The sequence below is a fragment of the Lutra lutra genome, chromosome 6 (assembly GCF_902655055.1).
Source record: "Lutra lutra chromosome 6, mLutLut1.2, whole genome shotgun sequence".
Lineage (NCBI taxonomy): Eukaryota > Metazoa > Chordata > Mammalia > Carnivora > Mustelidae > Lutra > Lutra lutra.
Genome location: NC_062283.1, coordinates 4,537,434 through 4,563,274, shown reverse-complemented (window position 1 = coordinate 4,563,274; position 25,841 = coordinate 4,537,434). Strand labels below are relative to the sequence as shown.

The 25,841-nt window shown below is 45.5% G+C and overlaps 1 protein-coding gene and 1 long non-coding RNA gene across 3 annotated transcripts in view; one reads left to right on the top strand and one right to left on the bottom strand.

Annotated features, from left to right (window-relative positions):
- Nucleotides 1–2,498: 2,498 nt before the first annotated feature.
- Nucleotides 2,499–2,847, top strand: LOC125103131 (uncharacterized). The gene is made up of 2 exons (XR_007128289.1): nucleotides 2,499–2,610; nucleotides 2,810–2,847. It is a non-coding gene; the product is annotated as an uncharacterized LOC125103131 (long non-coding RNA).
- A 216-nt stretch (nucleotides 2,848–3,063) lies between these two features.
- The window catches only part of DCDC2 (doublecortin domain containing 2), a 139,448-nt gene continuing 116,670 nt past the window's right edge, over nucleotides 3,064–25,841 (bottom strand). For both annotated transcript variants that reach the window (XM_047734958.1, XM_047734957.1), the window contains exons 9-11: nucleotides 25,343–25,443; nucleotides 8,199–8,501; nucleotides 3,064–4,795 (exon numbers count right to left, since the gene is read on the bottom strand). In XM_047734958.1, the coding sequence (XP_047590914.1) occupies nucleotides 4,694–4,795; nucleotides 8,199–8,501; nucleotides 25,343–25,443 (506 nt within the window). In that variant the 3' untranslated portion in view covers nucleotides 3,064–4,693. The remainder of the gene's footprint in view (nucleotides 4,796–8,198; nucleotides 8,502–25,342; nucleotides 25,444–25,841) is intronic.

The window sequence follows — 25,841 nt, the reverse complement described above, 5'->3', positions numbered from 1 at the left end:
ACATAAAAATGATAAGCGCGACTTAACCTTTACTTACAACGTCAATAATCACCCATTATCATTGTTACATAGTAAGGATTTAAGGCACAAAAGCAGCAGCAAAGCAAAAACTAGGGCGAGTTTTCTCCAAACTTCTGAACAGACCACGGTCATTCCGCTTTCCCACTTGCCATGACATGTGCGACAATAACTCAGTCACTCAGTGAGACTGTGTGGTTTAAGCTGATTGACTACAGAGAATTCATTCGGTCCCATTCGTAGATTGAAGCGAAGTCTCTTGTTGGCTTAAGTCAATGGAGCTCCATTATCCACCTCCTGATTTGACAAATGCTTTCCGGTTATCCAGACATCTGCAAATCCTTTCCTGATGCCCCATATTTTGCAGGATGTCATACCTCTTCCAAAGCAAGGTTTCCTTCTTCACCACCATGGGGCACATACTTTCATGCTCTCTCCAAGTCTCTCAGAGTTCGTGGTAGGAAATACACAAACTTTATGTGGGGAGGACAAAAATCAGACCCACTTCCACACTGGGACCATTTCTGGAAAGCAAGAATCTTAGAGTAGTTACAAGACCGATATTTAATAATAAAGAACTGCAGGTGCTTGTCACCTTAGAAAAACAGAATAACCTTAAAAAAAAAAAAAAAGGAAAGAGAAAACAAGAAAGTGTTGCAACTCGAGGACACGACAGTCACTCAAGGACCCTACAAAACTTCTACCCTGAGCTAGAACATCATAGATCAAGTTGTGGAATAATAAGTCAGTCCTGTATTCTATTTGTAGCGAACCTGGCTACTTGGTTCCAAAGAGAGTTCTCTTCGCATTCCTATAAATCATGCTCACATAGTCACTCACAGGGATAAACCTTCCGACAGAGCCACTGTTGGTGTGGAATATTCCGCAGCTAAAGCATAGGGTAGTTAAGGCTGGTAACTAAGAACTGAGGGTTTGTACTCTGTCATTAGGTCAGGTAAACAAGATGATCTATCATCTGTCTGTCTGTCTATCTGCAATCACCCCTTCATAGAATAAATTTTTCATTAAAATTCTGGAAGCTTTCTAACTTGGATAACTTTAAAGCTCTTAAAGCCTGAAGGAAACAAGTTTAAAGCACCATGACACAGATCATTTCTTAGCGTTTCCTCTCCGTGTGTTTTTACACATTGCTTCTCTCAGAAGAGCCTTGTTCTATTAGTAACGCTGTGCCTGAGGGGGCCCGTCCACTGGTTTAAAGTGTGCAAGTGCATCTGTACAGTATTTGATATGCAGATGTGAATATCTATACATTCTCTTTCTGTTCAGATTGGCAACAGTTCACATGGGATGCTTTCCCTTTAGTAATTGAATCTGCTTTTAAAAATTTCGAGTTGCCACTGACTGAGCAACAAGGAAAGGACTGAGTCAATTTTTTTAGGAGGGTCCATTAAGAACGTAAAGAAGGCTTTCTGAAGTTCTATGGCCACAGACATTTCCTAGGGGAATGAACTTTATCCCTTATTGTAGAAGATAGGTCATTGAGCGACATTCTCCAGGATGCCAGATTATGAGCTATATGCTGGAAAAGTTAGCAAGAGTACATTCGCATTAGTGTGGCTTCACAACCGTGAGCGACAGAGCTAGCTAACGGGCTCTGGGCCATGGGCATGTGGATGGTTCTGACTTTACGGGCCACAGCAGGAGCCGATGCTCTCAGGATGAAACAGGAGGATGAGATTATCCTGCTCTTCCCATGAGTTGGCATTCGAAAATCCCCCAAAACACATTAAGGGGAAAAGCAATGTCTTCATAAATGGAAAGGCATTCTGTGACTACAGAGAAAAACAATGAGTAAAAAGTTATTGTATGGCCGTAATATCCTGTTGTGTAACTAGACAGCTAAAAATCTGTATTTTGCTCTGCAAATCTCTAATCTTCCAATTCAACTAAGAAACCAGGTGTTTACGAATGTCTTAACCCACAGTTAAACTTGAGAAATGAGTTCCATAAAACTAGAACTAGGTAGGGGGTCTGTACCCACAGTCTCGCGAAGGACTGACCCGGTGAAGCCTTCCGCTGGCTAAGTCACCAGAGTTAGAGGATTTTGTCACAGCGTCCTCGCTCCTGGAAACACTCCGTGTCACCAGACCAGGATCTCTTCTGCTCACTCACATAAGCGCTCTCCAGATCTGTCCGTCAGTCCGGCTCAACTCGTGCAGCTCGCCTGCCACGGAGACCACGACGCCCACAGAGACCACGTCCACACGTGGGAGGAGAATCAGCTTTCCTTCCTCATGCTGATGTCATCTTCCAAATGGTGTTCACGCTCCCCGTCCTCTGTGAATGATGCTTTCCTTGGTTCAATGACAGACTTCATTTTTTTTTTTTTTTTTTTTTAGTGGTGTATGTTTACAAGGTGTTTTCAGGGGATGAGCCATTGTCCATCTCAAGATAGGCCACAATTATATCTTGTTAACAAGTGGTAAAAATGCACGTCCAAGACAAGAATTACTTCCTGACTTTTCCATTCTTTGCTACAGTTACTATGGTCCATGGTCTTCTTAAAGCATTTGTATATTTTGTTTTTCATGTAAAACAACATTGGGCTTCATTGAGATGACTTGTAAAAAGGTCCTGAAGGGGCGCCTGGGTGGCTCGGTGGGTTGAGCCGCTGCCTTCGGCTCGGGTCATGATCTCGGGGTCCTGGGATCGAGTCCCGCATCGGGCTCTCTGCTCAGCGGGGAGCCTGCTTCCCTCTCTCTCTCTCTGCCTGCCTGTCTACTTGTGATCTCTGTCAAATAAATAAAATCTTTAAAAAAAAAAAAAAAAGGTCCTGAAAACCTAAGTTTATGGTATAATGAGGAATGGAAGAAAAAAAATGCAATGTAGCTCTTTTAAAGAAGGAAAAAAGAGAAACTCATTAAAGGAAGGTAAGTGAAAGACTCACCTTGAAAATTAGTTATAACTTCTTGCATTTAATCCCTGATTTCTATAAACTATTTAACATTATTAACCCCAGGCCCAGTAATGGCATGGGAATTTAACATCAAAAAACCGGCTAGTCTATTTCCCTAGCGACTCAAGAGTGTTGCTTGCAGTCTACAGGGTTTCAGATTGTCCCCTTTGAAAAAAGAAGTCTACCTGTAATAAAGCACCATCTATATTTTATACCAGAAATATAGAACCCCCCACTTACAACTCATCCTGCCAGATCAACATACCCTTATAACACCATCTCTTTTCCAATACTGTTACATTATTATCTCCATTTATGCTTATTATTTGTAGAAAATATTAAAATAGCTGCTAGGAAAAAAAAACATTCATTTTCTGTAGTATTATTAAGTACTTGATATAAATACCCTTACTTTAAATGGTTGGTTATGAAACCTGGAGGGGAAGAAAATCTTTTAATCTTATGATTAATAATGAATTCTACAAAAGCACTAGAAGTTTCCTTCCAAATTTATAACATCTACATCACTAATAAAAATATTCTTTAATACGTGAAAAATATATTATTTCTATATTTAAGGAAGATCTGCATCATCTCTTAAAAATTCAGAAAACTAATACAATTATGTCTTTCCCCATATATACCTAACAAGGCCATTATGAGTTCATATAATTAGCCCACAAAATTGTAATAAGAAACTGGTTTCATCATGACAATTTAAACATTTTTCAACAATTTCTATCAGAAGACTTCTAATTATATAGGAAGGAATCTGCTTGGAAGTCTAACTATAACCGGCCATTAAAATAACCCTTCGCTGATATCCCTAGGGGCAAAAATATAACAAGGCTAATCCTAATAGAAATAAGGCTTTTAAAAAGCAAGTCAAATGCATTCTTGGTTTTTTGTTCTTTTGTTAAAAAACTGGAGAGAATTCAACCTTTAGACTAGCCAATATTGAGTTTTCTAACGTAGTAACATGATGGAGAAGAGATGGGTATTCTTGATAAGGGTAGACTAGACCCATGAAAACCCTCGGGTATCAGAACTTGCAAACCGTCCCACCGGGCTCACTCACTAAAGCCCTTCCTGAGTGTGTCATTAAAGTCATAAGGATTAAAACCTGAAGCACTTGAGGGAGAGGCGTGCCGAAATCAATCACTAACACACTGCATGGAGACTTCCTCCTTCCAAAATGTGTTATTTTTAATTCTTGGGAGACGGATTTGGGATAAGGAGGAAGAAAGGAAGGAATGTCAACAAGTCACGAATCTACTGCCGTCTCTGAAACTAAATTACAATTTGTTTATTCAAGAGTTTATTGCTTTAAAAAAAAAAGTACATGCCTTCCTATTATCGTCTCTACAATTCTATGCCTTCCTAGATAAGTGCTTTAGAACAAGCTCCCATCTACTAACCTCACTTCTAAATGTATAGAAAAGTATAGATGGGTGTGGTCCTCTTTTTTCATCGCTTACCAAGACAAGTGGCCAATTGCCGTCTGTGCAACATGCCCCTCTATCCCTCTTAATTTTTCTAAATGACTTTTACAGACACATCCCATGAAAAGAAGCCGCTCTCCTTTAGTAGCTACTCAAAATCATCTAGCCTTTCCATTAAGCCTCTAATCTTAGAATTTCGTATGCAGCATTCAACCATATTGTCACATTATGTTCAGCAGTAACTATATCCTTATTGTTCAAGTGTTATAACCCTTCATTTTCCCGATCATCAATACACTCTCTTCTTAAAAATCATCTATGCTACGGCAGCATAGTCCTTGTTTTGTTCATTCTCATTTTCTTGCGGGCTCGTGATTTTTACTTCTGGTCTTGGTGGTCTTTGAGGGTCTAAGTCAGCCTGGAAGAAAAGTGATCAAAACAAAGATATTTAGTTCTTTCGTCCCAAAGGTCATAAAATTCACAAGGAAAAAAAAATGACTCCATATTTAGGTAATCATATAACAGTCAACTAAAAATAGTTCCTGGGGTCCCCTTTGTGTTTTAGTTGATCATGCCAGTGGACGTGCCATCCTCAATACCTTACTTGCACAAAAGCCCTACCTGGGACCATAAGAGCACAGCAGGGGAGCAGCATGGAGAGGGAGAAGCAGACTCTCCACTGATTAGGGAGCCTGAAGTGGGGCTCCATCCCAGGACCCCGGGACCATGACCTGAGCCAAAGCCAGATGCTTAACTGACTGAGCCACCCAGGTGCCCCTCAATTTTTTTTTTCTTGATCTCACTTTAAGTTTTTATTTTCAATAGCATATTTACACTTTTCATCTCAGCATTTTCAGAGAAAAGCACAGCAATTCTACCTCCATGTCACATTAACCCAGCCCCATACCAGCTGTTCTTGTATGAATCAGAGCTCTCAAATTCTTTGTGACTATGATACCAAGTGCCATCATGTACAGAGATAAGGGCAGGAAGCAAACCAAGTACCGAGGCAGGATTTCTCCAATGTTACGGGCAACCCTGTACTTGGACTTCTTTTATGTTGTTAAGGATCTTGTCTCACGTCCAATGTGCCCGCCTCCCACTAGACCGAAATCCAAGCAGATGAGATCAGAATTCCCTGGTTTACAAGCTCTGCTCCGTGGAACCCTGGAGGCTCTACCGCGCTCATAAGGGCCACCCAAGTGGGAACAGGAGGACTAGCTCCAAGGCCCTTTCCCCTACAGCCATAACTGATGGTCTAAAAAAGAAAAAGAAAAAATATCAGGACTCCTTTTTCACACTGTTATCTCAGGAAGTGTCTCCAACACCACGTGACCTCCATGTCCGTGGCTTGTGCTGCGTTTCTCCCGCTTCCCTGCTGTCTGTCTGTCTGTCATCCCAGCACACCGTACCTAAGAATGGCTACACCGGACAAAATGGTACCTGCTAAACTGAACCTGGGGCCGTTCTAGAAACAAACCGTCTTTTTGAAATGGTTAATTTTTAAGGTATAATTTGTAATTCGTATGGATCTTGTTTTTCGCATGTTCGATATGCTTCAAATGTACCTGAAGGAGCCCGTGAGGGAGAATGGAAACAGCCTTCACTGCCCTTAGGGGAGAGAGGAGTGGAGCGAGATTCAGTCTCCCTGTGGGTGACTGTCCTGCTCTGGCATGTGTAGAGTTAACAGCCCTGACTTGTCACACAGCAGGGACCCGAGTTCAGATTCCCCATCAGGACACCCCGGGAAGACCTGGACTTCACATTATAGGACCTTGATCTTGACCGAGGCCCGATTCTTACAAGACGTCTGTTTTTAAAAGCTGAATTTACAGAATGGACAGACAGGTTCCCCCCCCGGTACAGCTGTTTGAGGTGATAGCACTGAATTAAAACCCAGAGCACTGGGAGAGCGCACTCTTGGATCTCAGGACCGAGGTCCCACAGAGGGTTTGCACTCGGGTTTCTTGCCGGAGATTTTCATCAAAGGCAACAATAACAGAGCTTCATGAAGCCGACTGCCGTAGTTACCAAAGTGACAGTGAGGACACTGTCCTCCACGTTACTGTGCTTTGCGGGAGATACCCCCAGATGAGCCATTTTGCTTCCCTTGAGAAAGCGTGTGTGTGTGTGTGTGTGTGTGTGTTTCTTGAGAAGTTCATTTTATGTCCTTATTGAGGGAAAGAGAATCATGTTATGGACTGATTTCCTTTTCTAATTTTAGCTACAAACAACTTCAGGATACAAATTTTTGCTCATTTTCAGTAACTCTGCAGAACGGCATATGGGGAATTTCTAACTAACTACAACTGTGATTCCCTCACCTTAAGGAAAGATGAGACAGGAGACACATTGAGTGTTTTCATTTAGATGCTGAGAATGTTTTCGTATAAACCAGACAACAGATTACAGACGACTCTGTGCAGGTTATTGAAACCAGGCCACAAGAAGGTTTTGCTATTTTACCATCACTAAATTGGGTCTCCCCCACCCAAGCAAAATAACACAGATGAGTCCATAGTAAATCAAGAAAACCACAGTCATGACACCAGGTGTCAGGAACAAAGACATCCAGGCCTGCGTGAGAGGTTACAGCCTGAGGGACCTGGGCCCTGAACAGAGGTAGAGACAGGAAGGTTCATTCTCCCAGATGGGAAGAAGGCTGCGGAGTGCACCCTGCCTCTTACACTATGACGTTGAACTTGACTCTATTCATCAGTCTCTAATTTAATCATCCAACCTCTGGAAGGATGCCTGCACGTGAGACTCTCCTGCTGCAGGGACCCTATCGGGAACACGGGCTAGGAAGGAGGCGTTACCGTGTCATTCCTTACCCTCTTGGTCTAATAAGTAGCACCACGTATCAATAAATGCCTGGTGCATCGAATGCTTAATTCAATTAATCCATTTAATGGGGACTAACCAAGTGAGACGTAACAGAGTACAAAGAAGTCACCCATGACAGAAGGGATGTTCTTTCTTTCATGTCTAGATCTCATGGCCTTGATGTTCATTTCTTGTCTGTGCCTCCCCGGATCTTAACTTACTTGTATTGGTTCATATTTGTTATATACGCTCTTGGGAGACTCTGCAAACTCTGTAGAATGAGACAAGGGATGGGAGGATGGATGGATGATGTGTGATGGGTGGGTAGAGGTGTGGAATGGGTAGGTGAGTGGGTGGATGTATGGATAAGTGGGTGCCTGAGTGGGTGGGTGGGTGAGGGGATGGGTGGGGATGGACGGACAGGTACGTGAGTGGGTAGATGAGTGGGTGCAGGGGTCGATAGTGGATGGGGATTGAGTGGCTGCGTGGGTGAATGGGTGGGTGAGGGGATGGGTGGGGATGGATGGTTGGTTAGATGGGTAGGAAGTTGGGTGGGTGACTGGGTAGATGGGTGAATGAGTGGGTGTATGTGTGGATGGGGGATGAGTGGGTGGGTGGATGGACAGATGGATGAGTGGGTGGGTGGGGATGGGTGGACAGGTGGATGGGTGGATGGCTGGTGGGTGATGGGTGGACAGGATGGATGGGTGGGTGGGTGATGAGTGGGTGGATGGATGGACAGACAGATGAGTGGGTGGGTGGGGAGATGGGTAGATGACAGGACAGATGCGTGGACTCTCTGATAGGTGGATGGCAGTTCTTGTTAACTGACCGAAATAATACAGTCAAGTAAACAGTGTTGAGTCCTTCCCCGCTCGGCAGTAAGTGGTTTCAGTGCAAGTCCTAAGTGCTTGGGCAACTCCCGAAGTGCACGGGCATGTGCACCGCACACACATTCATGCACGAACACACGTGAGCACAAGCAGCAGAAGTACCTCCCCTTGTGCACTGCCAGCTCCTTGCGACTTGACTTCCTCCTCCACTGCCTCCTGAGGCTCGGGATTAACCTGATCCAGCTCCTCGCCATTCTCTTCATCGGTGCCTCCGTTAACGCGGGTGGGGGCCACCGGCTCCTCGCTGGGACCCGGGACGCCCTCGACCTGCTGGGAGGCACCTGGCGCCGCCTCCTCTCCTCCTCCTTCAACAGCACCGTTCATTCCCGAAAAGTCTTCTTTCTGCTCTGCATCCTTGTTCGCTTTTCCTCCATCTTCCTCCTCATCCACAATTTCCGCTGGCCTCTGGCGGGTCAGAATGAATAAGGGAGGAAAGTCAGCAGGGCGACAGATTCTCCACCGCCCATTAGGACGACGTGACGATGATCACGCCACAGTCACGTAAACGTCCTCACAGGCACACAGCGCTTGGCAGCGGACAAGGTGCAACCTTCCCTGAGAACCCACGGTGCACCGCTCTTCACAAAGGATCTCCCACACTGGCCCTCCCAACAGCCCTGTGTGATGGGTGTTAGTCCCCTTTTATGGGGGAGAAAACCGAGGTGCAAAGAGACCAAACAGCTCGCCCAAGATCCCGCTGTGTGGGAGTCAAAGAGCCAGGACTGGAACGAGGCGTGTGACTCCAGGAACAGTGCTCCTAAGCCCTGCAGCAGAGACAAAGCCAGACTGTAGGGCCTTTGGTCCATACCTAGTGCAGTGTCCGGCCCAGAGGAGGAGCTTAAAAAAAAAGTCTCTGAGGAGAAGTCAACCTCCCCACAGCAATGCCTGGTGTGTATTTAGAGAGAGTGCAACGGTGCTGGTGCCAGGACGTGAGGCCAGGCTTTCCAGCACCACATGTGGCCCGCTGCCCACACGATGCCTGGGGCTCCCGGCGTATCTCAAAACACAAACACAGTCACTCAGCTCCAAGGCCAAGCCATTCTATGTCCTTTCTATAAAAATGGTAAGTGCTCAAGAGCCTATGAGCCCAAATTAGGCAATTTCCAAGTTATTCAGATACGTGTACATCTGCTTTAAAAGACAGCAGGAGGCTGACTTCCAGAGCCAAGACTTGGGAGAAAGGCCTGGGCTCAGGGCTTGGGCGGGTACTTACTGGCTGTCAACCTCACTTCTGTGAGGGCCAGAGTCCCCAAGTGTCACATGAGAATATCATAAAACATGCAGAGGGAGTGAAGGAGAGCAGTTACACGCAGTGCCTCCCACCCTACTCGGCATATCACATCTTAAAACACCAGAGTCGCCTCCCATTTGCAGGACATGCTCTGTCCAGGAGTCAGATTTTTCACTGCCTGTGATAAAATAACAGATTGTCTTCTAAAGAACAGAACAGAAAGAACACAGGATTTGTTCTAAGTTAGGACCTAGACCTGCCTCCTTCTGGTTGACACTGGACAGGTCACGTGGTCCCCCAGCACCTATAAAATGAGGGTCTGAGATGAAATTCACCCTGACCATGCCCCGTTCCAGCTCTGGAAGTCCGTTCTCCCCAAACCACTCTAATGCTTGTTATGAGGTCTTAATGGTCTTCTCGTAAAAGTTAACATAATACGCTCCATTTTGGAAGAAAAACAAACAAAACAAAACCAGAGTGAACTAAAAGTTCAGGACAAAACTCCACACAACATTACTTTGAAGAGGAAAAGAGATGAACCGTGAAATCTTGCATTCTGTCCAACATAGCGCCTCAGTTTTGACGGCATGATGTCAATGATGCACTTGAAAAAAATGAAAGAAAAAAAATTAATTGTTCTTAAGATATTCCAATGACCATGGCGTTGGCCATCGCACAGCTTAAATCATGGTATATGGTGAGGCTGGGTCTCCCACTTTTTTCGTTCGGATGTTCAGTGTCGGAGGGCGTGGGGCCCCCACGATCCCTAAGTTTGCTGCCCCGGGTGAGGCCCTTGGGAAGGCCAAATGCGGGACAGAAATGGGCATATGGGGGGTGAACCCGCCAGATGGTGTGAAGAGAGAAGACGGAGACTTAGGAAATGGAACCTATGCTGGGTAAGGGTTTCCTGCTTTGATGTGTAAGACCGAGATGAAGGGAGGTGAGAAAAACCTCCAGTTTCCAAGAGGCAAAGCAGTATGCGCCCATGCCCACACCCCGCCCCACTCTTTCTACAGAGAACACTCACGGCAAAGCCCCGAGACAGACCTGCTTCCAGCGACGAGCCAAGAAGAGTGTGCTGTGGGAGAGGACAGGCGCGGTCGTCCAGAGGGCAGGGGAGAGGAAATGTCTGGGCCAGGGTGGGTGTGTATGCACCCTAAGGAGCAAGGGCTTGGAGGGGGCTTCCTCAACAGGACACTAGGACAGAGAGGGGACTGCAGGTGGGAAAGAGCTAGAATAAGGAGCCGACTCAGAATCACTGTGGGCAGCTTGCCACGCACATGTCATGAGAGCCCAAGGAAAGGCCAAAGGGTCTCGGGTCCAGAGCCCCCAAGCTCCTTCCTTAGGGACTCTGAAGGACGTGAGGGGCACTCCCTTTGCCCCTCTGGAAGAGGTCATCTTCCATCATGAGTCACCGTGACTCATGAGTGAGCCTGGGGTATCCATCGGTGCTGAGTAGCACTGGGGGAGCTAGACATTCGGAGACAAATCCGACAGGAATCGGGGAGCTCAGAGCCGGGCGGGCACTGGGCACACCTTATACAGCCTGGCGCAGGGGTCCGGAAAGTGACCTCGGGTGGTGGGCATGGCAGCCTGCCACCCGGGCTCAGTCACGGCGCCCAATGGAGCCCATGGGAACGCCGTGTGCAGGTGGAGTGTGTCCCCAGAGGCCCCGGCTCCCATCTGCGATGAGAGTCACGCCCTGTGCTTGCACACTCGTCACTTCATGAGACCATCCTGACACCCGTGCTAGGTCCACCTCTTAGGTCCCCACACGCGTCAGGAAAAGGAGGAGCCACACAACCCTGACAGCATCACATGGCAATGACCAGGCAGGGCGGGGACTGGAACCCAGGGCCACAGCTGGCCCCTGGGGCCCAGTGTTTGTCCTTAAAGACATACCACGAGGAGTTTCTCCTTCACGCTGTCACTGCGGCGAGCACCCCCGAGTGTCCTTTCAGCGGCCCGAGCTGTGGCTCCGAAAGACGCAGCCCCGCTTCAACATGAAACAATTACCGAACATTTCCAGATTTCTCTGAAAGACTTTCGGCGGGATCCAGGGAGGATGCGTCATGAGGAGGGCTGGGCAGAGTCCCCGAAGCGTTACACAACAAAACTCCAGAAATACCACAGCACCAGGGCCAATGAAAGCAGAGTTCTTTTTAGATTATTTCTGAGAATTGGATAATAGTTAGTGTATCTAAACTCGCCCCATTCGGAGCAACATTTTGTTTTGGTTTTAAAGGGAAGTTATACAGAACTCTATAATAAAAACATGGAAGGATAATGACAGAGAACACCCCAAGTTCACTGCCATCATTTAGGAGCATAGATCTGTCTGTCCCTTGTCTCTCTGAGAATCTGTTACAAGAACACGCTAATGTCTATTAAGGTGACTAGTTCTGTGTCAAGTGAAGTCTCTTTTCCTTTCCTGAAATCTGGGTTTATTCTGAAATGTGGGAAAATAGTGTGAGTTGGTTTTTAGTTTTTAGTTTTGCATTTCTCGTCTCACTCTTTTTCCTCACTCCCAATTCCCAAACACATATACTTTTTTTTTCTTCTTTTCATGCAATCAGCGAGGACAGACCCTAACCTCCGTCTAAGGAAGGAGACACCCAGCCCTGAATTCAGGGTCTGCTGTCCCCACCATTAGGAGTGCTGCTGTAAACACACAGGATCACCCTCCCATCCCATTCGTTCTGTTACACTTTCCCACCACGGCTCTCTCACCGTCATCTCACGAAGCCACATCTGGTTAGCTCAGCTTTACAAAATGAAAGATTAAGGTGCTACACTAAGAGTTGGATCCATTTAAATAAGATGGTAATGGGAGTTAAAAGGCTTATAATGCTTTAAAATATCCACAGTGTAGAACACAATTTATTATTACTACGACACTACAACTCAGGCCAAAAAAAAAAAAAAAAATTCTGCTATGACAGATCTGTAATGAATAAATGAAAAGCAATGTGCTTTTTGGTGTAATCTCCTTTGAAGCAGACATTAAATTATTAAAGATGTTTCCAGTGCATACATCAAATCATCCCCAGAAGGAACACTGGGTTTCACACCCATACACACACACACACACATACACACACACACACACAGATAAAATCTATACCATGGTGAGGACCTTCAGAGAAGCAAAAGAACGCCCCTTCCACAAGACGGTGGGGGTCCACAGTGGGAGGAAGGGAGGAGGGGAGTCAGCAAGACGCACACTCCCTCAATCCTTGCCCTCCTTCTCTTGCTGCAGAGAAACTCCCCAGGATGACGCTGGTGTCCCTCAAGCAATGCTGACCTGACATTTGGCCCCAGCAGTGGGACGCCCACAATGGAGAGTCTACTCGGGTAAATGCTGTTCTTAGAGGCCTTGGGATCTCCCCTCACAGCAAGAACAGCTCTTCCCTGGGGGGCAGGCTGTGAGTTAGCTCTACGCAGAGCCAGACACAGAAGGTCACTTACTATATGATTTCATTTCCATGAAAATCCACAAAACATTCAGAATAGGTCAATCTATGAAGACAGAAAGTGGATTCATGGTGGCCAGGCCTGAGGAGAAGGGAGAATGGGGAGAAGCTGCTTACTAGGCAGGAGGTTTTGGGGTGCCTGCATGGCTCAGTCGGTTGAGCGTCTGACTCCTGGGTTTCAGCTCAGAGCATGACCCCGGGGTCCTGGGAATGAGTCCTGTGTCAGACTCTGTGCTCAGCTGGGAACCTGCTTCTCCCCCCTCTCTCTGCCTCTGCCCCTCCCCCTGCTTGCACACACACTGTCTCTGTCTCTCTCTCTCAAATAAATAAATCATTTAAAACATAGGCATGGGGTTTCCTTTGGGAGAGATGGAAAATGCCCGGGAACTAGACAGAGGGAACAGCTGAACAACACTGTGAGTGTCCGAAAGGCCCCAGATCTCTCTATTTAAGAATTGTCGATGGTTTGTTGTATGTTAGCAGAATCTTCAATTTCTTCACTTCTCTCTCTCTCTCTCTCTCTCTCTTTTTTTTTTTTAAGAGAGAAAGAGAGGAAGCACAAGCATGAGCAGGAGGGGAGGGGGATGGGAGAATCCTAAGCAGGCTCCGTGCACCGAGCAGAGCCCATCACAGAGCTCAATCCCATGGCCCTGAGATCAGGACTTGAGCCGAAATCAAGAATCAGATGCCTGACCGACCGACCGAGCCACCCAAGTGCCCCTCTTGCTTCAACTTTTAAGGAAACCGTGTGCCCCAACTCCTGACCACCAGGTGGAGCTGTGTGGCCACCTCTCTGTCTGCGAAGATGCCCAGGGAATGTGCCACCTGAGGAACCAGCCTCTGGGTATCTCCCTGCTTTATTGGGCAGTTAACACTCCAGGCAGACACCTCCCTTGTGTCAGGTGTACAACATTCCCTTCACAGACTGTCCTGTGACTCCTGGTGGGAAGTCACTGCTGGTGCTGAATGAATGAGAAAGCTGAATGAATGAACTAACAAAAAGATCTGAGAGGAGCAGCTCACTTAAAATTAAAATATAGAAAGTGCTGGAAAAATATTCCTAGTGCCCCACTCCCTCCCACCCCCACAAAAAAAATCTTACAACTATTTAATTTCCTCAAAATCCCCAAGTAGTTCTCAGCCTCTGTGCATTTAGCTGGACCAGCCCTCTGGCTGGGATGCAGGCACCGGCGTCGAGTCAGTGAACAAGGCTCAGGGACAGGGAGCCCATGTTCCAGTCCCACCTCAAAGAACCCTACAAAGATCCTGGTAACGTTAGTAATTTAGATAAGAGGGGTAGCCACACAGCCAAGGGGAGGGGGGGCTGTATGGGGAGGAAGGAGCAGGGATCCCAAAGGAAAAGGTAAGACTAGGAAGTGGCAATTCATCTGGAGGGAGGTGAGGGAGAAGGAAAAGGAACAGGAAGGAAAAAAGGCCTTTTCACCAGAGTCTGCGCGAAGTCACCACACCCAGCCCAGGTCCCCGCAAAGTCACCGCACCCAGCCCAGGTCCCCGCAAAGTCACCACTGCACCCAGCCTGAGTACCAGTGACATCACCGCACCTGGCCCAAGTCCCCTTTGGAATTTGAGGACGATCACAACAACCTCACAGGATTGTAGTAAGGAACCAACAGGACCACGCACATAAAAGACCACTGTAAAGCTAACAAGATGTATACATGTTTACGACTGCTCTCACTCCACTCTCGTCGCCGTTGAATGGAAGGAGTGTAGAGGTTGTCTGAAGGAAGAGTCAAGCACAGGGTTTGCACTACTAAAACTGTGCTCTGGTGGGCTACTCCCCATGCTCTCCCTTCTAAATCTAATTCACATAAAAACAAACAAAAAGTCGTATCAAGACACTTTGCCACAGTCTTGCCCTTATGCATTAATTCGGTTAAAATGCAGGCTAGCGTTGGGGCATCTGGGGGGCTCTGTCAGTTAAGCGGCCAACTCTGGATTTCGGCTTAGGTCACGATCTGCCATTCCTTATTAAGGGTCGTGTTAGAGAAAGGAGACACAGCAGAGCAAAGGCAACAAATCAGGAAGATGCTTTTGCCGAGGCTTCAAGTCTTCTCCCTTTCGAAGGGGATTTACCTTCTTCTTTGCATTGACCTCAAATTTTAGCCAATCTGTGGCTAAAATTTTAAGAGAACCCGTTTTCAGGTAGGAATTGTTTCTCCAAACAGTACATCCATCCTAAAATCTCAGGACTACGAGGAATTGCGGAATCCTAAGTCCTGTATAGAGCACGATTCCCCTGCTTTGCTGGCTTCAAGGAAGGGTGTGCACTAGACCTTCTCCAGGATACTCACAACCCGATGTACGTAGCGGGACAGCAAGGATCACAGAAGTCCCTCAAACGATTCCAGCCCCACAACCTGGCATCAGGAGCAACCACAGCATGGCTAGAGTAGCAGACACGTTACACATATATGTACAATTACAGACAATATATATCCTCAAACCTACAAGTTTTTATAAAAAAAAAAAAAAGGTAAGAACGTTTATCTGTCAAAAAGCATGTTACTTAGGGTCTCCTGGGGGGCAGGGAGGGCTCAGTTGGTTGAGCATCTGACTTGGCTTTGGCTCAGGTCATGATCCTAGGGTCGTGAGATCGAGCCCCCACATCAGGCTCTGTGCTCAGTGGAGAGTCTGCTTCAGATCCTCCCACTCTCTCTGCCCTACCCCCCTTCCCCACTTAAAAAAAAAAAAAAAGCAAGCATATTATTTATCATAAGCAATTGTTCTTACAAAGTTTTACTAGAAAGCTTCCATATTTTTCCTTAATACAACACCAGTGTTGGTATTCCAAGTGCCTTTTGCCTGCATGTGCTTATCTGCATATCTATTTATTTCCTAACAGGCAGTCTGAGATAATGGTTGATTTGGATGGCAAGTCAGGAAAGGTCTGGTAGTTATTAGCACCGTCTGCGTCCTTGCGGGGACCGTTCTGAGTATTCAGGATTCCTAGAGAGTGAGCATGCAGTGACTAAGGTTAACTCGAGATTCCTGCATGGCAAGAGGAAGGGAGATGGAATATGGAAATCATATGGAAATGAGTCACAGAATGTTGAAAGTGTCAATTACTTGGAGGGTAGTCACGGACAGCTGGGGCGGCTCGGAGGTCGTGCACTTGAAACCCACATCACACCTTTGACAGCCACAGCAGCACCCAAACTAGACACGGGAGAGGCATCGAAATGGAGACCACAGCTGAGGTCCTGCCCACTTTAGAAGAAATATGTATTTGTCATATTTACATTGAAGTTCCCTGAGGATTATATGTGAAGGTTTAAGACCCCGGTTATCTGAGAGAACAGCGCAAGTCAGAACTTTCTAGTCAAGGTAACAACTTGCGTCCTCCTCCCTAGTCCCTAACCGCCCTAACCACTGTGTCCCCTCCCCAGTCCCACCTGTCACCGCACCCTCCCTGAAACCCACTCCTCCAGGGAGCAGAGATCAGCATCAAAAAGAAACAAAAAGAAGTCTGCTTCTCATGTAACATTTACCACCTTCTGTTTCTGCTTTGGGAAAGAGGGGAGGGTCTGTTTCCGGCTCTCCGTGGAAAGCGTTTCTGTGGAGTTCCGGCAATGGTGTTGCAGACACAGAAGTCACCCTACTAGAGTTTACTTCTGTTGCCATGGAAACTCAAAGTCATCCCCACCCAAGCTGAATGAGGTGTTTGGAAATACTCAGTTTCAGTTTTTCATGATAACGAAATACCACTTCCGGTTTTCAGCTTTCACAGAGAGGAAGAGAAAAATAAATTAATTAATTAAAAGATCTAGTTGTGGTTTGAAGTACCGTGACCTACAAAAAAGGGGGGTTTCTGCTCACAGATGCGACCCTGCAAGGACAGAGCAGAGTGAGGCTCCAGCTAGGCACCTGCTGAGAGCTGGCCCACCCGAGCCCACGAAGCTCCCCCGGTCCTGAGACACCCATATGGGAAGACAGAATACACTGTAAACATATTCAGATAGCATGAGACTATTTTAGTCATCATTAGGGGGGGAAAAATCTCCAATAAGTTCTCTCACTTTAGAAGTAAATGTTGATTTTTCTCTCACTTACATTAGAAATCCCCAAGGGCTATGTTTTAATGTTTAACACCATTTCCATCAAGTAAACACAAATCTAGAAACAGGATGTCACAAAGAGCCTTGCTGAGGATGCACAGGGAAATTAAGAAGCCAGATCATCCCCATCTCAAGTCCCGCAGCGGAGCATGAACCCTGCAGCGGTGGACGTGAACATGACTCGTGGAAAGCTTGGGACCTGGAAGGATGGTGGAGACATTGTTTACACAATGATCCCTTTCACTTCAGTGAAGGCAGTGACAGCCGAGGAGCCCTCCACACAGATGGCATGTGTTGCTGTCTGTGGGAAAACTAGAAGCCCCTAATCTCCCCCGTTGCTCTCCCTTGAGGTTCTCAGGGAGAGAGTTCCAAGCTGGAAGCCCTGGGCACCTGTAGAGACACCCCCTTCAGCAGGCTGTGGCTCTGTGGGAAGATGAGGCTTTGTGTCCTCGATGGCACACTACGGAGCTTGCACCCACGTCCCTTCTGGTTTTAAACATCTTATAATTCTTACTTTCACAAATACATTCCATGGATCTATGGGTCTGGTCAGAAAAAGCAACTCCCTTTACTCTTCTGTGTCTTTTATTACTCGTGGAAAAGTAATGCGGAGAAGCTCTCCATCTAGTTTGCCTGTCACAGGAGAGACTGCCGGTGGTGGCCCATTCCCCGTAAGCAGCAGTTTGGGTAAGTGGTGAGACCACGCATGGGCACGGAGAACACAACTACGTCAATGGGCACCTTGGGATTTCAAATCTCACTATTTCTGGTCAGACTACAGATTTTTATTTAAGATTGATTTATTTATTTGAGAAAGAGAGAGATAGAGAACACATAAGAAGGGGGAGGCGCAGCAGGGAGAGGGAGAAGCAGACTCCCCCCCGCCACTGAGCAGGGAGCCCAACTCGGGATTCGATCTGAGAACCCTGGGATCATGACCAGAGACAAAAGCAGATGCTCAAATGACCTAGCCACCCAGATGTCCCAACTACAGGTTTGTTTGTTTGTTTTTTTCGTGGTGTTATGTCAAATGCTCCCAGGGGCTGGGCAAAGGACCCAAGTGTGTAATCCAGGACCAGCGTTGGTAACACAGTGTGCTGGGGTCTGGAGTGCACTGAACAGTGTCGGGGCTACTAAGGAGATTCTGTGAACCCTGTGCCAGCCAAAGAGTTTCTTGTGGGAGATCTGGTCAGGCTGCCCATTTCTCATCACTAGTGGACATTCTATAAAGACAGTTAATTTTCCCTGGGATGAATTAGTGTAGAAGGGATTCCTGGTTAAATACAGCATGTTGAACAAATGTGAATTTTTTTTTCCACTTAGCCCCCTTCTGACATCCCTCTAAATTGTCAGTAAAGGCAATTAGGAAAAAAACAAACAAACAAACAAACAAAAAAACATGACCCCATAAGGGCACAGAAGCCTGGGAAGGAAATAACAGCCATAAAATCTGGGAAAGCCAATGGCTGTGGGGCCAGTGACAGCAGAACCGATGCTGCTAAAATTTGCTCCTGTGGGAGGGGAAGCTGAGAAGCAGACCTCTGCGCGCTGAAGGACCTACAGAAAGCTGAGGGACTGGCAGCACCATCTATCTCTGGAAGAAGGGGCGTACGTGTGACTAAAAATAGGGGGACTGGCTTAGAGTCTTTAAAAGAAGCACTGAGGGACGCCTGGGTGGCTCAGTTGGTTAAGCAGCTGCCTTCGGCTCAGGTCATGATCCCAGCATCCTGGGATCGAGTCCCACATCAGGGTCCTTGCTCAGCGGGGAACCTGCTTCTCCCTCTGCCTCTGCCTGCATTTCTGTCTGCCTGTGCTCGCTCACTCTCTCTCCCTCTATCTCTGACAAATAAATAAATAAAATCTTTAAAAAAAATAATAATAATAATAAAGAAAGAAGCACTGAGACTCCCAAGATCCCCTCCCTGCCCTTGTGAAATATAGGAGTTTTCTTCTCTAAAGATGTTGAACTACAGGGGAGCCAGACTCAGCACAGCTGAGAACAAGGGCACTACGGGCACCATACTGAAACCAAGAAGTATACATTTCTAAACAGCAAGATCCCCAACACCCCATCCCACCATCAGGTCCCCAAATGCTCACATCCAGGCTGACACCCAAAAGACTCCATTCAAAGGAAAAAGACCAACCTAAAAGAATAATGAGAAATGGATATCTGCCAAGGAAATGGCAAAAAAACAATCATCCTACAGTGAAACTCCCCCAACCCAAGGAGCTGAGCCTATGCATACAGAGTTTCCCTAATGCCTCACCCTAAAATCTAACGAGACATACACCTTAAAATGATAGAATGGTGTAGGCCAGATATATTTCAATTAAAAAAAAAAAACTCTAACCAGACAGCCAAGAAACACCTCTAACATGGAGATAGAAATCAAAACCTAGAAAGAAACAAAGAAACACAAAAGAAACAAAAGATATTACAGGAAAAGAAAGTTTAAAATAATAGATGAATACTTGGAGATATACAGGAAGCTATCACATCCATAAAACAAGAATAAGAGGTTATAAAAATGAACATTCAGAGAATATGAGAGAAATTAAAAACAAAATATGATGACAAGGGAAATAAATCAAGAGATGGAAGATAAACGCTGAGGCTTTTTGACTTTAAAAGAAGTTGATAAAATAGTAAAAAATTTATAGTTATGAAACATAGGAGAAGTAAGTGGAGGGTCAGTCTAAGAAGGCCTGTATTCAAATACTTGGGAGTTCCAGACAGAGTAGATATGGGGAGAAGGAAACTCAAAGAGATAGTTCAATATTTTTTTTCCTGAACTGAGAAATAAACATTTCAAAAATTAAAAAGCCCATTAAGAGAGGTCTCTAACTTCAGTTCAGGTCATAATCTTGGGGTCCTGGATCGGCCTTGCCTTAGGGGTCTGCATTAGGGAGCCCTTCCCCCTACTCACGCACTCTCTCTTTCTAACAAAAATCTTTAAAAAAAAAAAAAAAAAACCACAAAAACCCACTTAGCACCCAGTATAGTAAGCCCAAAAAGCTGCACCAAGGCACATAATGGGAAATTTTCAGAACACCAGAAACAAAGGAAAGACCCTAAATGCTTCCAAAGAGGGAAAAAGGATTATTTACAAAGGTTCAGGAAACAGAATGGCATCCAACTTCCCAATTGCCCTTCTGGATGGAAAGGACAACAGAGCAGTGGTTTCAGAATTCTCAGAGAAATCATTATCTCACCTCAAATTTTACACCTAGCCATACTTATGGTGAAGTTTGAGTAGGGAAAAAAAGACACACTCAGACATGTAAAGTTTCAAACACAACATGCTTCCCAGAAGGCCACTCCACAACAAATTAAGGTGTGACCAAGAAAGAGGGAGATGTGGAATCCAAGGGAGAGGAGACCCATCCCCTGAGGAAGTGAAGGAGATTCCCAAGATAATGGTCAAGAAAAATCCCAGGATAACTCTAAAAAGCAGATCCAGAGAACACGGAACCAGCCTGAACCCGAGGACTGACGTGTTTGAGAAAAAAAGATGGTGGTGAAATGTCATCGTCACTGCACACACTGGCATACATCAAGGGGAAGCCCACCACCTGGCAGAGTTTAGAGATGGCTTGGCAACAGCTACACAGAAAAGTAAGCAAATGAATTTAAAAAAAAAAAAAAAAGGCAATTACTAAAATAGGAAAAAGGGAAAGAGTGTTACGCAGGAAAGGAAATGTAACCAGAGTCCACCCTGTGGCTCAACTCAATAAGGCTGACATAGCAAAGATAACGTACAGATTAAATACTGACTCAGCCAAAATCATCATTATGAGGGTGGAAAGAAAGAAGGAGAGGGTCGTGCATTTGTGTGTTTGTGTGCATGTGGCCTTATTGGAGGGGGAGAAGAGTTGGTAAGAGATCTAAACAGTCATCTTCCACAGTCATTAGAGATAAAGTTAACTGTATCTACATCTGAAAACTAAAATCAAGAAACTTACTTTACCGAATTTGGGATGTCACCTATTTAAAAGGATCTCCATTAGTTTATGTACCTCTTAGAATTAAAAAAAAAAAAAAAAAACGCCAACTAAACTATGACATGCAATCACTTGCAAGACCCAAAGATTTCAGAGGTATTAAAATGGAAGGGAGGGCAGGAGGTATGGTTTAGAAATACAATGGTGTGTTCTGTGAGGAAAAGCTGAAAGGGGTTCAAATGGGTTATCTCTGTGGAAGAGGAATGCAGGCAGGGAGAGGTGAGGAACATGGTTGCTACTTTTGTTGTAATCTTTGTTAAATTTTAAACAATATTATATATTATATATGTAACAATGGCTAATTAAGTTTTAAATCAACAAAGAAGAGTATGCATTAAAACTTCCAATTACAAAAAAAAAGCTTTCACTTCTCCAGTGTTCATGATACAGGTTAAACGCTATTTAATGAAAACTACTTAGCATAAAAACATCTTGTAATTCTCATTGTTTTACTATTCAAAATCATCTACAAATGGATGGGGAGAGCTATAAAATAATCTGAAACCTCTCGGAAGTTACCATCCTCACCGTCTGCCCTCTTCTGTAAAATGGAACAAAATCCAAAATATATCTTCTTATTTGCCTATTTTCTAGGTATTTGTTTGCTTGGGCTTCTGAGATGGTGGGTTCTCCTGCCTGATCCTTAGATAAGAGCGAGATCACTGCTTGCCACCTTCACTTGGAAAAGCATCCATTTAGAAGTGACACGAGTCACCAGTGCAAGAGTGTGACCGCACAGGTCTTGGCTAATCAGGCACTTGCTCCTCTGCTTAGGAGGAACCAGATTGATTTGGAGTGTGCACACAAAAAAACCTAATTTCTAAAAGAATACTTTATTCTTGTTCGACCTAAACTCTCTCCCGAGAAAAGATATTCATTCTGGCCTCCCCCAAATACATTTTTTAAAACATGCCATTCTTCAGGTACCCATGGGTTTAGAAGTACTTAGATCCAGGGTCGTCTAAAAAATGACAAGAGTCTGAACGTTGGGACAGAGTTTGGCCATGTTCTTGGCTGGTGTGAGTCCACATTTGCTCACACTTAAACACGCTAACACTCATGCAGGGAGATGGAAGGACTCTGGAAGGTCCGGAATTTTACCCTACTTACAAGCGTCCTCTTTAGCCTGCCATGATGTCAGAGATGCGGCAGAAGACACGAGACTCCCGGGTCAGAGACAAAGAATTTTATTCCTCACAGCAACAGCAATAGCCAGAGTATCACCACAAGCACCCACTCCCCGGGATCCCGTTCCCACAGACCAATGGGAAGGGGGACCCAGGTGATGCAAATAGCAGCTCACAATCCAGGGAAAGAACCCAATCTTTTTCCGAATACTTTTATTGTGCTAAAATACATGTAACATTTACAGTTTTGACTAGTTTCTTTTTTGTATTTATTCATTTATTTTAGGGGGAGAGAATGCATGTGTGCTAGAGTGGGAAGAGCAGAGGGAGAGGGAGAGAGTCTTAAGCAGACTCCACAAGCCCGATGCAGGACTCAAACCCATGACCCTGAGGTATGACTAGAGCAGAAACCAAGAGTTGGACGCCTAACTGCACCACCCAGGTGCACCGTTTTGACCAGTTTTGAGCATAGAGTTCAACGGTGCCATATCTTTTACAGTGGATACTAACCCTGCCTGACCTGCAGCGCCGGAGGACATTGGCCTTACGATACTGGGCAATAAACAAAGTTGGCCATTGCTCTACGCCAAGGGTTCTCATCTCAGTCCTGTTAACATTTTGGACTGGGTAATTTTTTGTTGGGAGGGCTGTCGTGTACATCACAAGACATTAGCCGAAGCCCTGGCCACTTCCCACCAGATGCCAGGAGTACTCCCACAGGTCTAACAATCAAAAAAACATCCCCAGAAATTGCCAAACCTCCCTCAGAGGTAAGACTGCCTTGAGCTTAGAGTGATTGTTTCAGAGGAAGTCACTGTGTCTGTCTTCCAAGCTTGTTCAAACATCGTTAAAAAGACGGTCCAAAAAAAAAAAAAAGGGAGAGAGATAAGATAATCCAGAACAAAGGTGATCTGTCCCTCTGCTCATAAGATATGCAGAAACACAAGAGATACACAGAGAATTGGCTCCTGGCAATATTTACTTCTAAAACTTGATCTGTTTTCAGGCATCGATACACTACTTGGCCGATTACACATGGTATTTACACACACACACACACACACACCCTTGTCCGCAGCCCTTTGACTAAAGTTATAACATGAACCATTTAGATGATAGGAAATCCGTCCAAAGAAATGAACTGTGTTGGCCCAAGAGGGAGTGTACGTCAGTGTAATTTACAGCTGAGCCAAGTTGTATGTGATGACTACATTTCCTGTCCTATGCAGGAATTTTTTTTCCTTCCTTAAGCTAGTAATTGGCTTTTTGGGGTTTGGGGTTTTTTTTTTCTGTGTGTGTGTGTGTGTGTGTGTATGTTTGTTTGCATTTAATACTCTTTCCCCAGATCACCCACACACTTTGAAACTGGACAGACCTACTTTCAAACACAAACTCCTCTATAGAATGGTACAACCTTGGACAAGCAAGTTCACCTACACGAGCTCACTTCCTTTCTCCATATGAAGTAGGCAGGGTAAGACTTGTGTTTCAGGGCGGTCACCACAATTATATGAGATGAAAGTGCCCAGTGCGGGGTGCCTGGCACTTGGTAGGTACTCAGTAAATAGCACCCACCACTTCCTGGAGAACACAGTGGGAGGACATCCGCAGAGTTGTTCTCAACGATCGTGGAGCTTTCCACTAACTTCTCCACACCCTCACTGGGTGCTTCACAAGACCTGTAACACAGCTGCTGAGGATACAGAGCAGAAGGTCAGCAGGCCACAGAGAGAACGACCCTGAGCCCGGACCCCGTAAGTACCTCTCGCCAACCATGGCCACCAGCTAATTCCAGTAGTATTACTTATGGGGTCAAAGAAGAAAGCAATTCTGACCTTTGGTTATTGGGTTCTATTTCCTTCAAACTGACATCAGTGTGTTGACCTCGCCCAGCTTTCACGGGTCTGCTGACTCAGTGTCTCCACAGACGCGCATTCTGATAAGTGACCCCTCTCCGGTCACGTGAGCAATGGAGCTCCCAGACACCTACCCCGGGCTGTTCCGGTAGCATAAGAGACCTTCCCTCTCTTGGCTCCCCTTCCTTGTGACACCAAACTTACAAGCAAAGAAACACCTACCACAGATTCTGAAACCTGTGAAGTGATTAACAAAGAGACTTCTCTTTTGGTTATCAGAGTCTGATTCTCCCTTGATCTGTGGCATTCTGGCTCTGGAATAAATTCATTTTGTTTTGGGGCAGCTGTACATACAGACAATTACTCTCCTTTGTCTTCCACTATAACATTTAATTACAGCATCACAGAAGACTTAAAATTCCATTTTCCCTCCACGGGAAAAAAAAGAAAACCTATAACTGGAGTTATGAAAAATTATTAGTTATAGCTAATCCTGGGTAATAAATTGGATTTTTGAAATCTGTGTGATTTTTAACACATGAGGCTTTTCATCAGGAAGGCGATGCTTGTGGGAAATGCCTGTGGAATCATCAAGCAGCAGCCCCGCTGCCCCTCCGTGAAAACAAATACGACTGAGAAGTTCGTCTATGGAAACTGTAGGATTGAAATTCGCTTTCTGTAAAGGGAATATCACATAATCGTCAGAGGACAAGTGGCAATTCCTAGTGAATTCTCATTCTCTTGAGCCTGGGGTTACAATGTCCTCCCTCCCCACCTCAATTCCAATCCTCCATCTAGAAATGTAAGAAATCGGCTGAATTGTATTAAAAAGCCTAACTGACTTATTTCTTGCATCATTTAAACAACACGAACACTCCTTCAACCCTTCTACAAGCACATGCGCGCGCGCGCGCACACACACACACACACACACTCACCCACTCTCATTCTCTCTGTCCTCCAAGTACCATGTTCCGTCGGCCTAAAAAGAAAATCAATACACACACAGCAAACATGCGCGTTGTATTTGTATATGCAATTCTTTTATGAAAAATAAATTCCAACCACAATTTCAAGGACCTAAAGGAGAGAATATCACAGCGTTTAAAAAAAAAGAAAAGAAAAAAAAAAAGCTTTTCTGAATGGAGGACTTTTTTTCTAGATAAAAACTCCCAGTCAATATGCTTTTTCTGTATCAAACCTTCTCCCCCTTTGCATCTCAGGGCTTACTGCAATCCACCTCCTTCAATGCTGTTTATTAAAGTCACCTCATTCCCCATGACTATAAAATAAAAATTTAAAGACAGCCCAAATGGCTCTTCTCTAAAGGAATACTAGGAAGACCTAAGGGTGTGCCGTGGGTCATTGGACACCCAGCTCAAGACTGTCTAAGCGCACGCTTAGGAACAGCCGGGAGCAGATAACCCAGAACTTGAAAGAAAAGAGTGGCCATTTGGTTTGTACATGGGGACTACCTGGTCAACCGGGATCTCCACTTGCGTGTCTTCATCTTCCTGGACTTCTGCTGCCCCCCGTATCTCAGACCTCTCTGCTCCGGCCTGGAAAACGCCTTCACCTATCATTGGGAGACAAATGCACGGTGAAAATCAAAATCCAACTGTGACATCATGTGGCTGAATGTTGAAACTGCAACCAAATACTAAGGAAGATAATGCTTTTTAAAGATTTTTAAATTTATTTATTTGACAGAGATCACAAGTAAGGAGAGAGGCAGGCAGGGGTTGGGGCAGTGGGAAGCAGGCTCCCTACTGAGCAGGGAGCCCGATGTGGGGCTCGATCCCAGGACCCTGGGATTATGACCTGAGCCACCCACTGAGCCACCCAGGTGCCCCGATAATGCTTTTTAATAGGTATTTTGCCTCCCTTTGTACTGACGGGGCTTTTGCAGCCCTCTCCCAGCCACGCTACACACACACGTCTGCATTTTCACAGGGAAGAAGCCCGGAGGGGAGG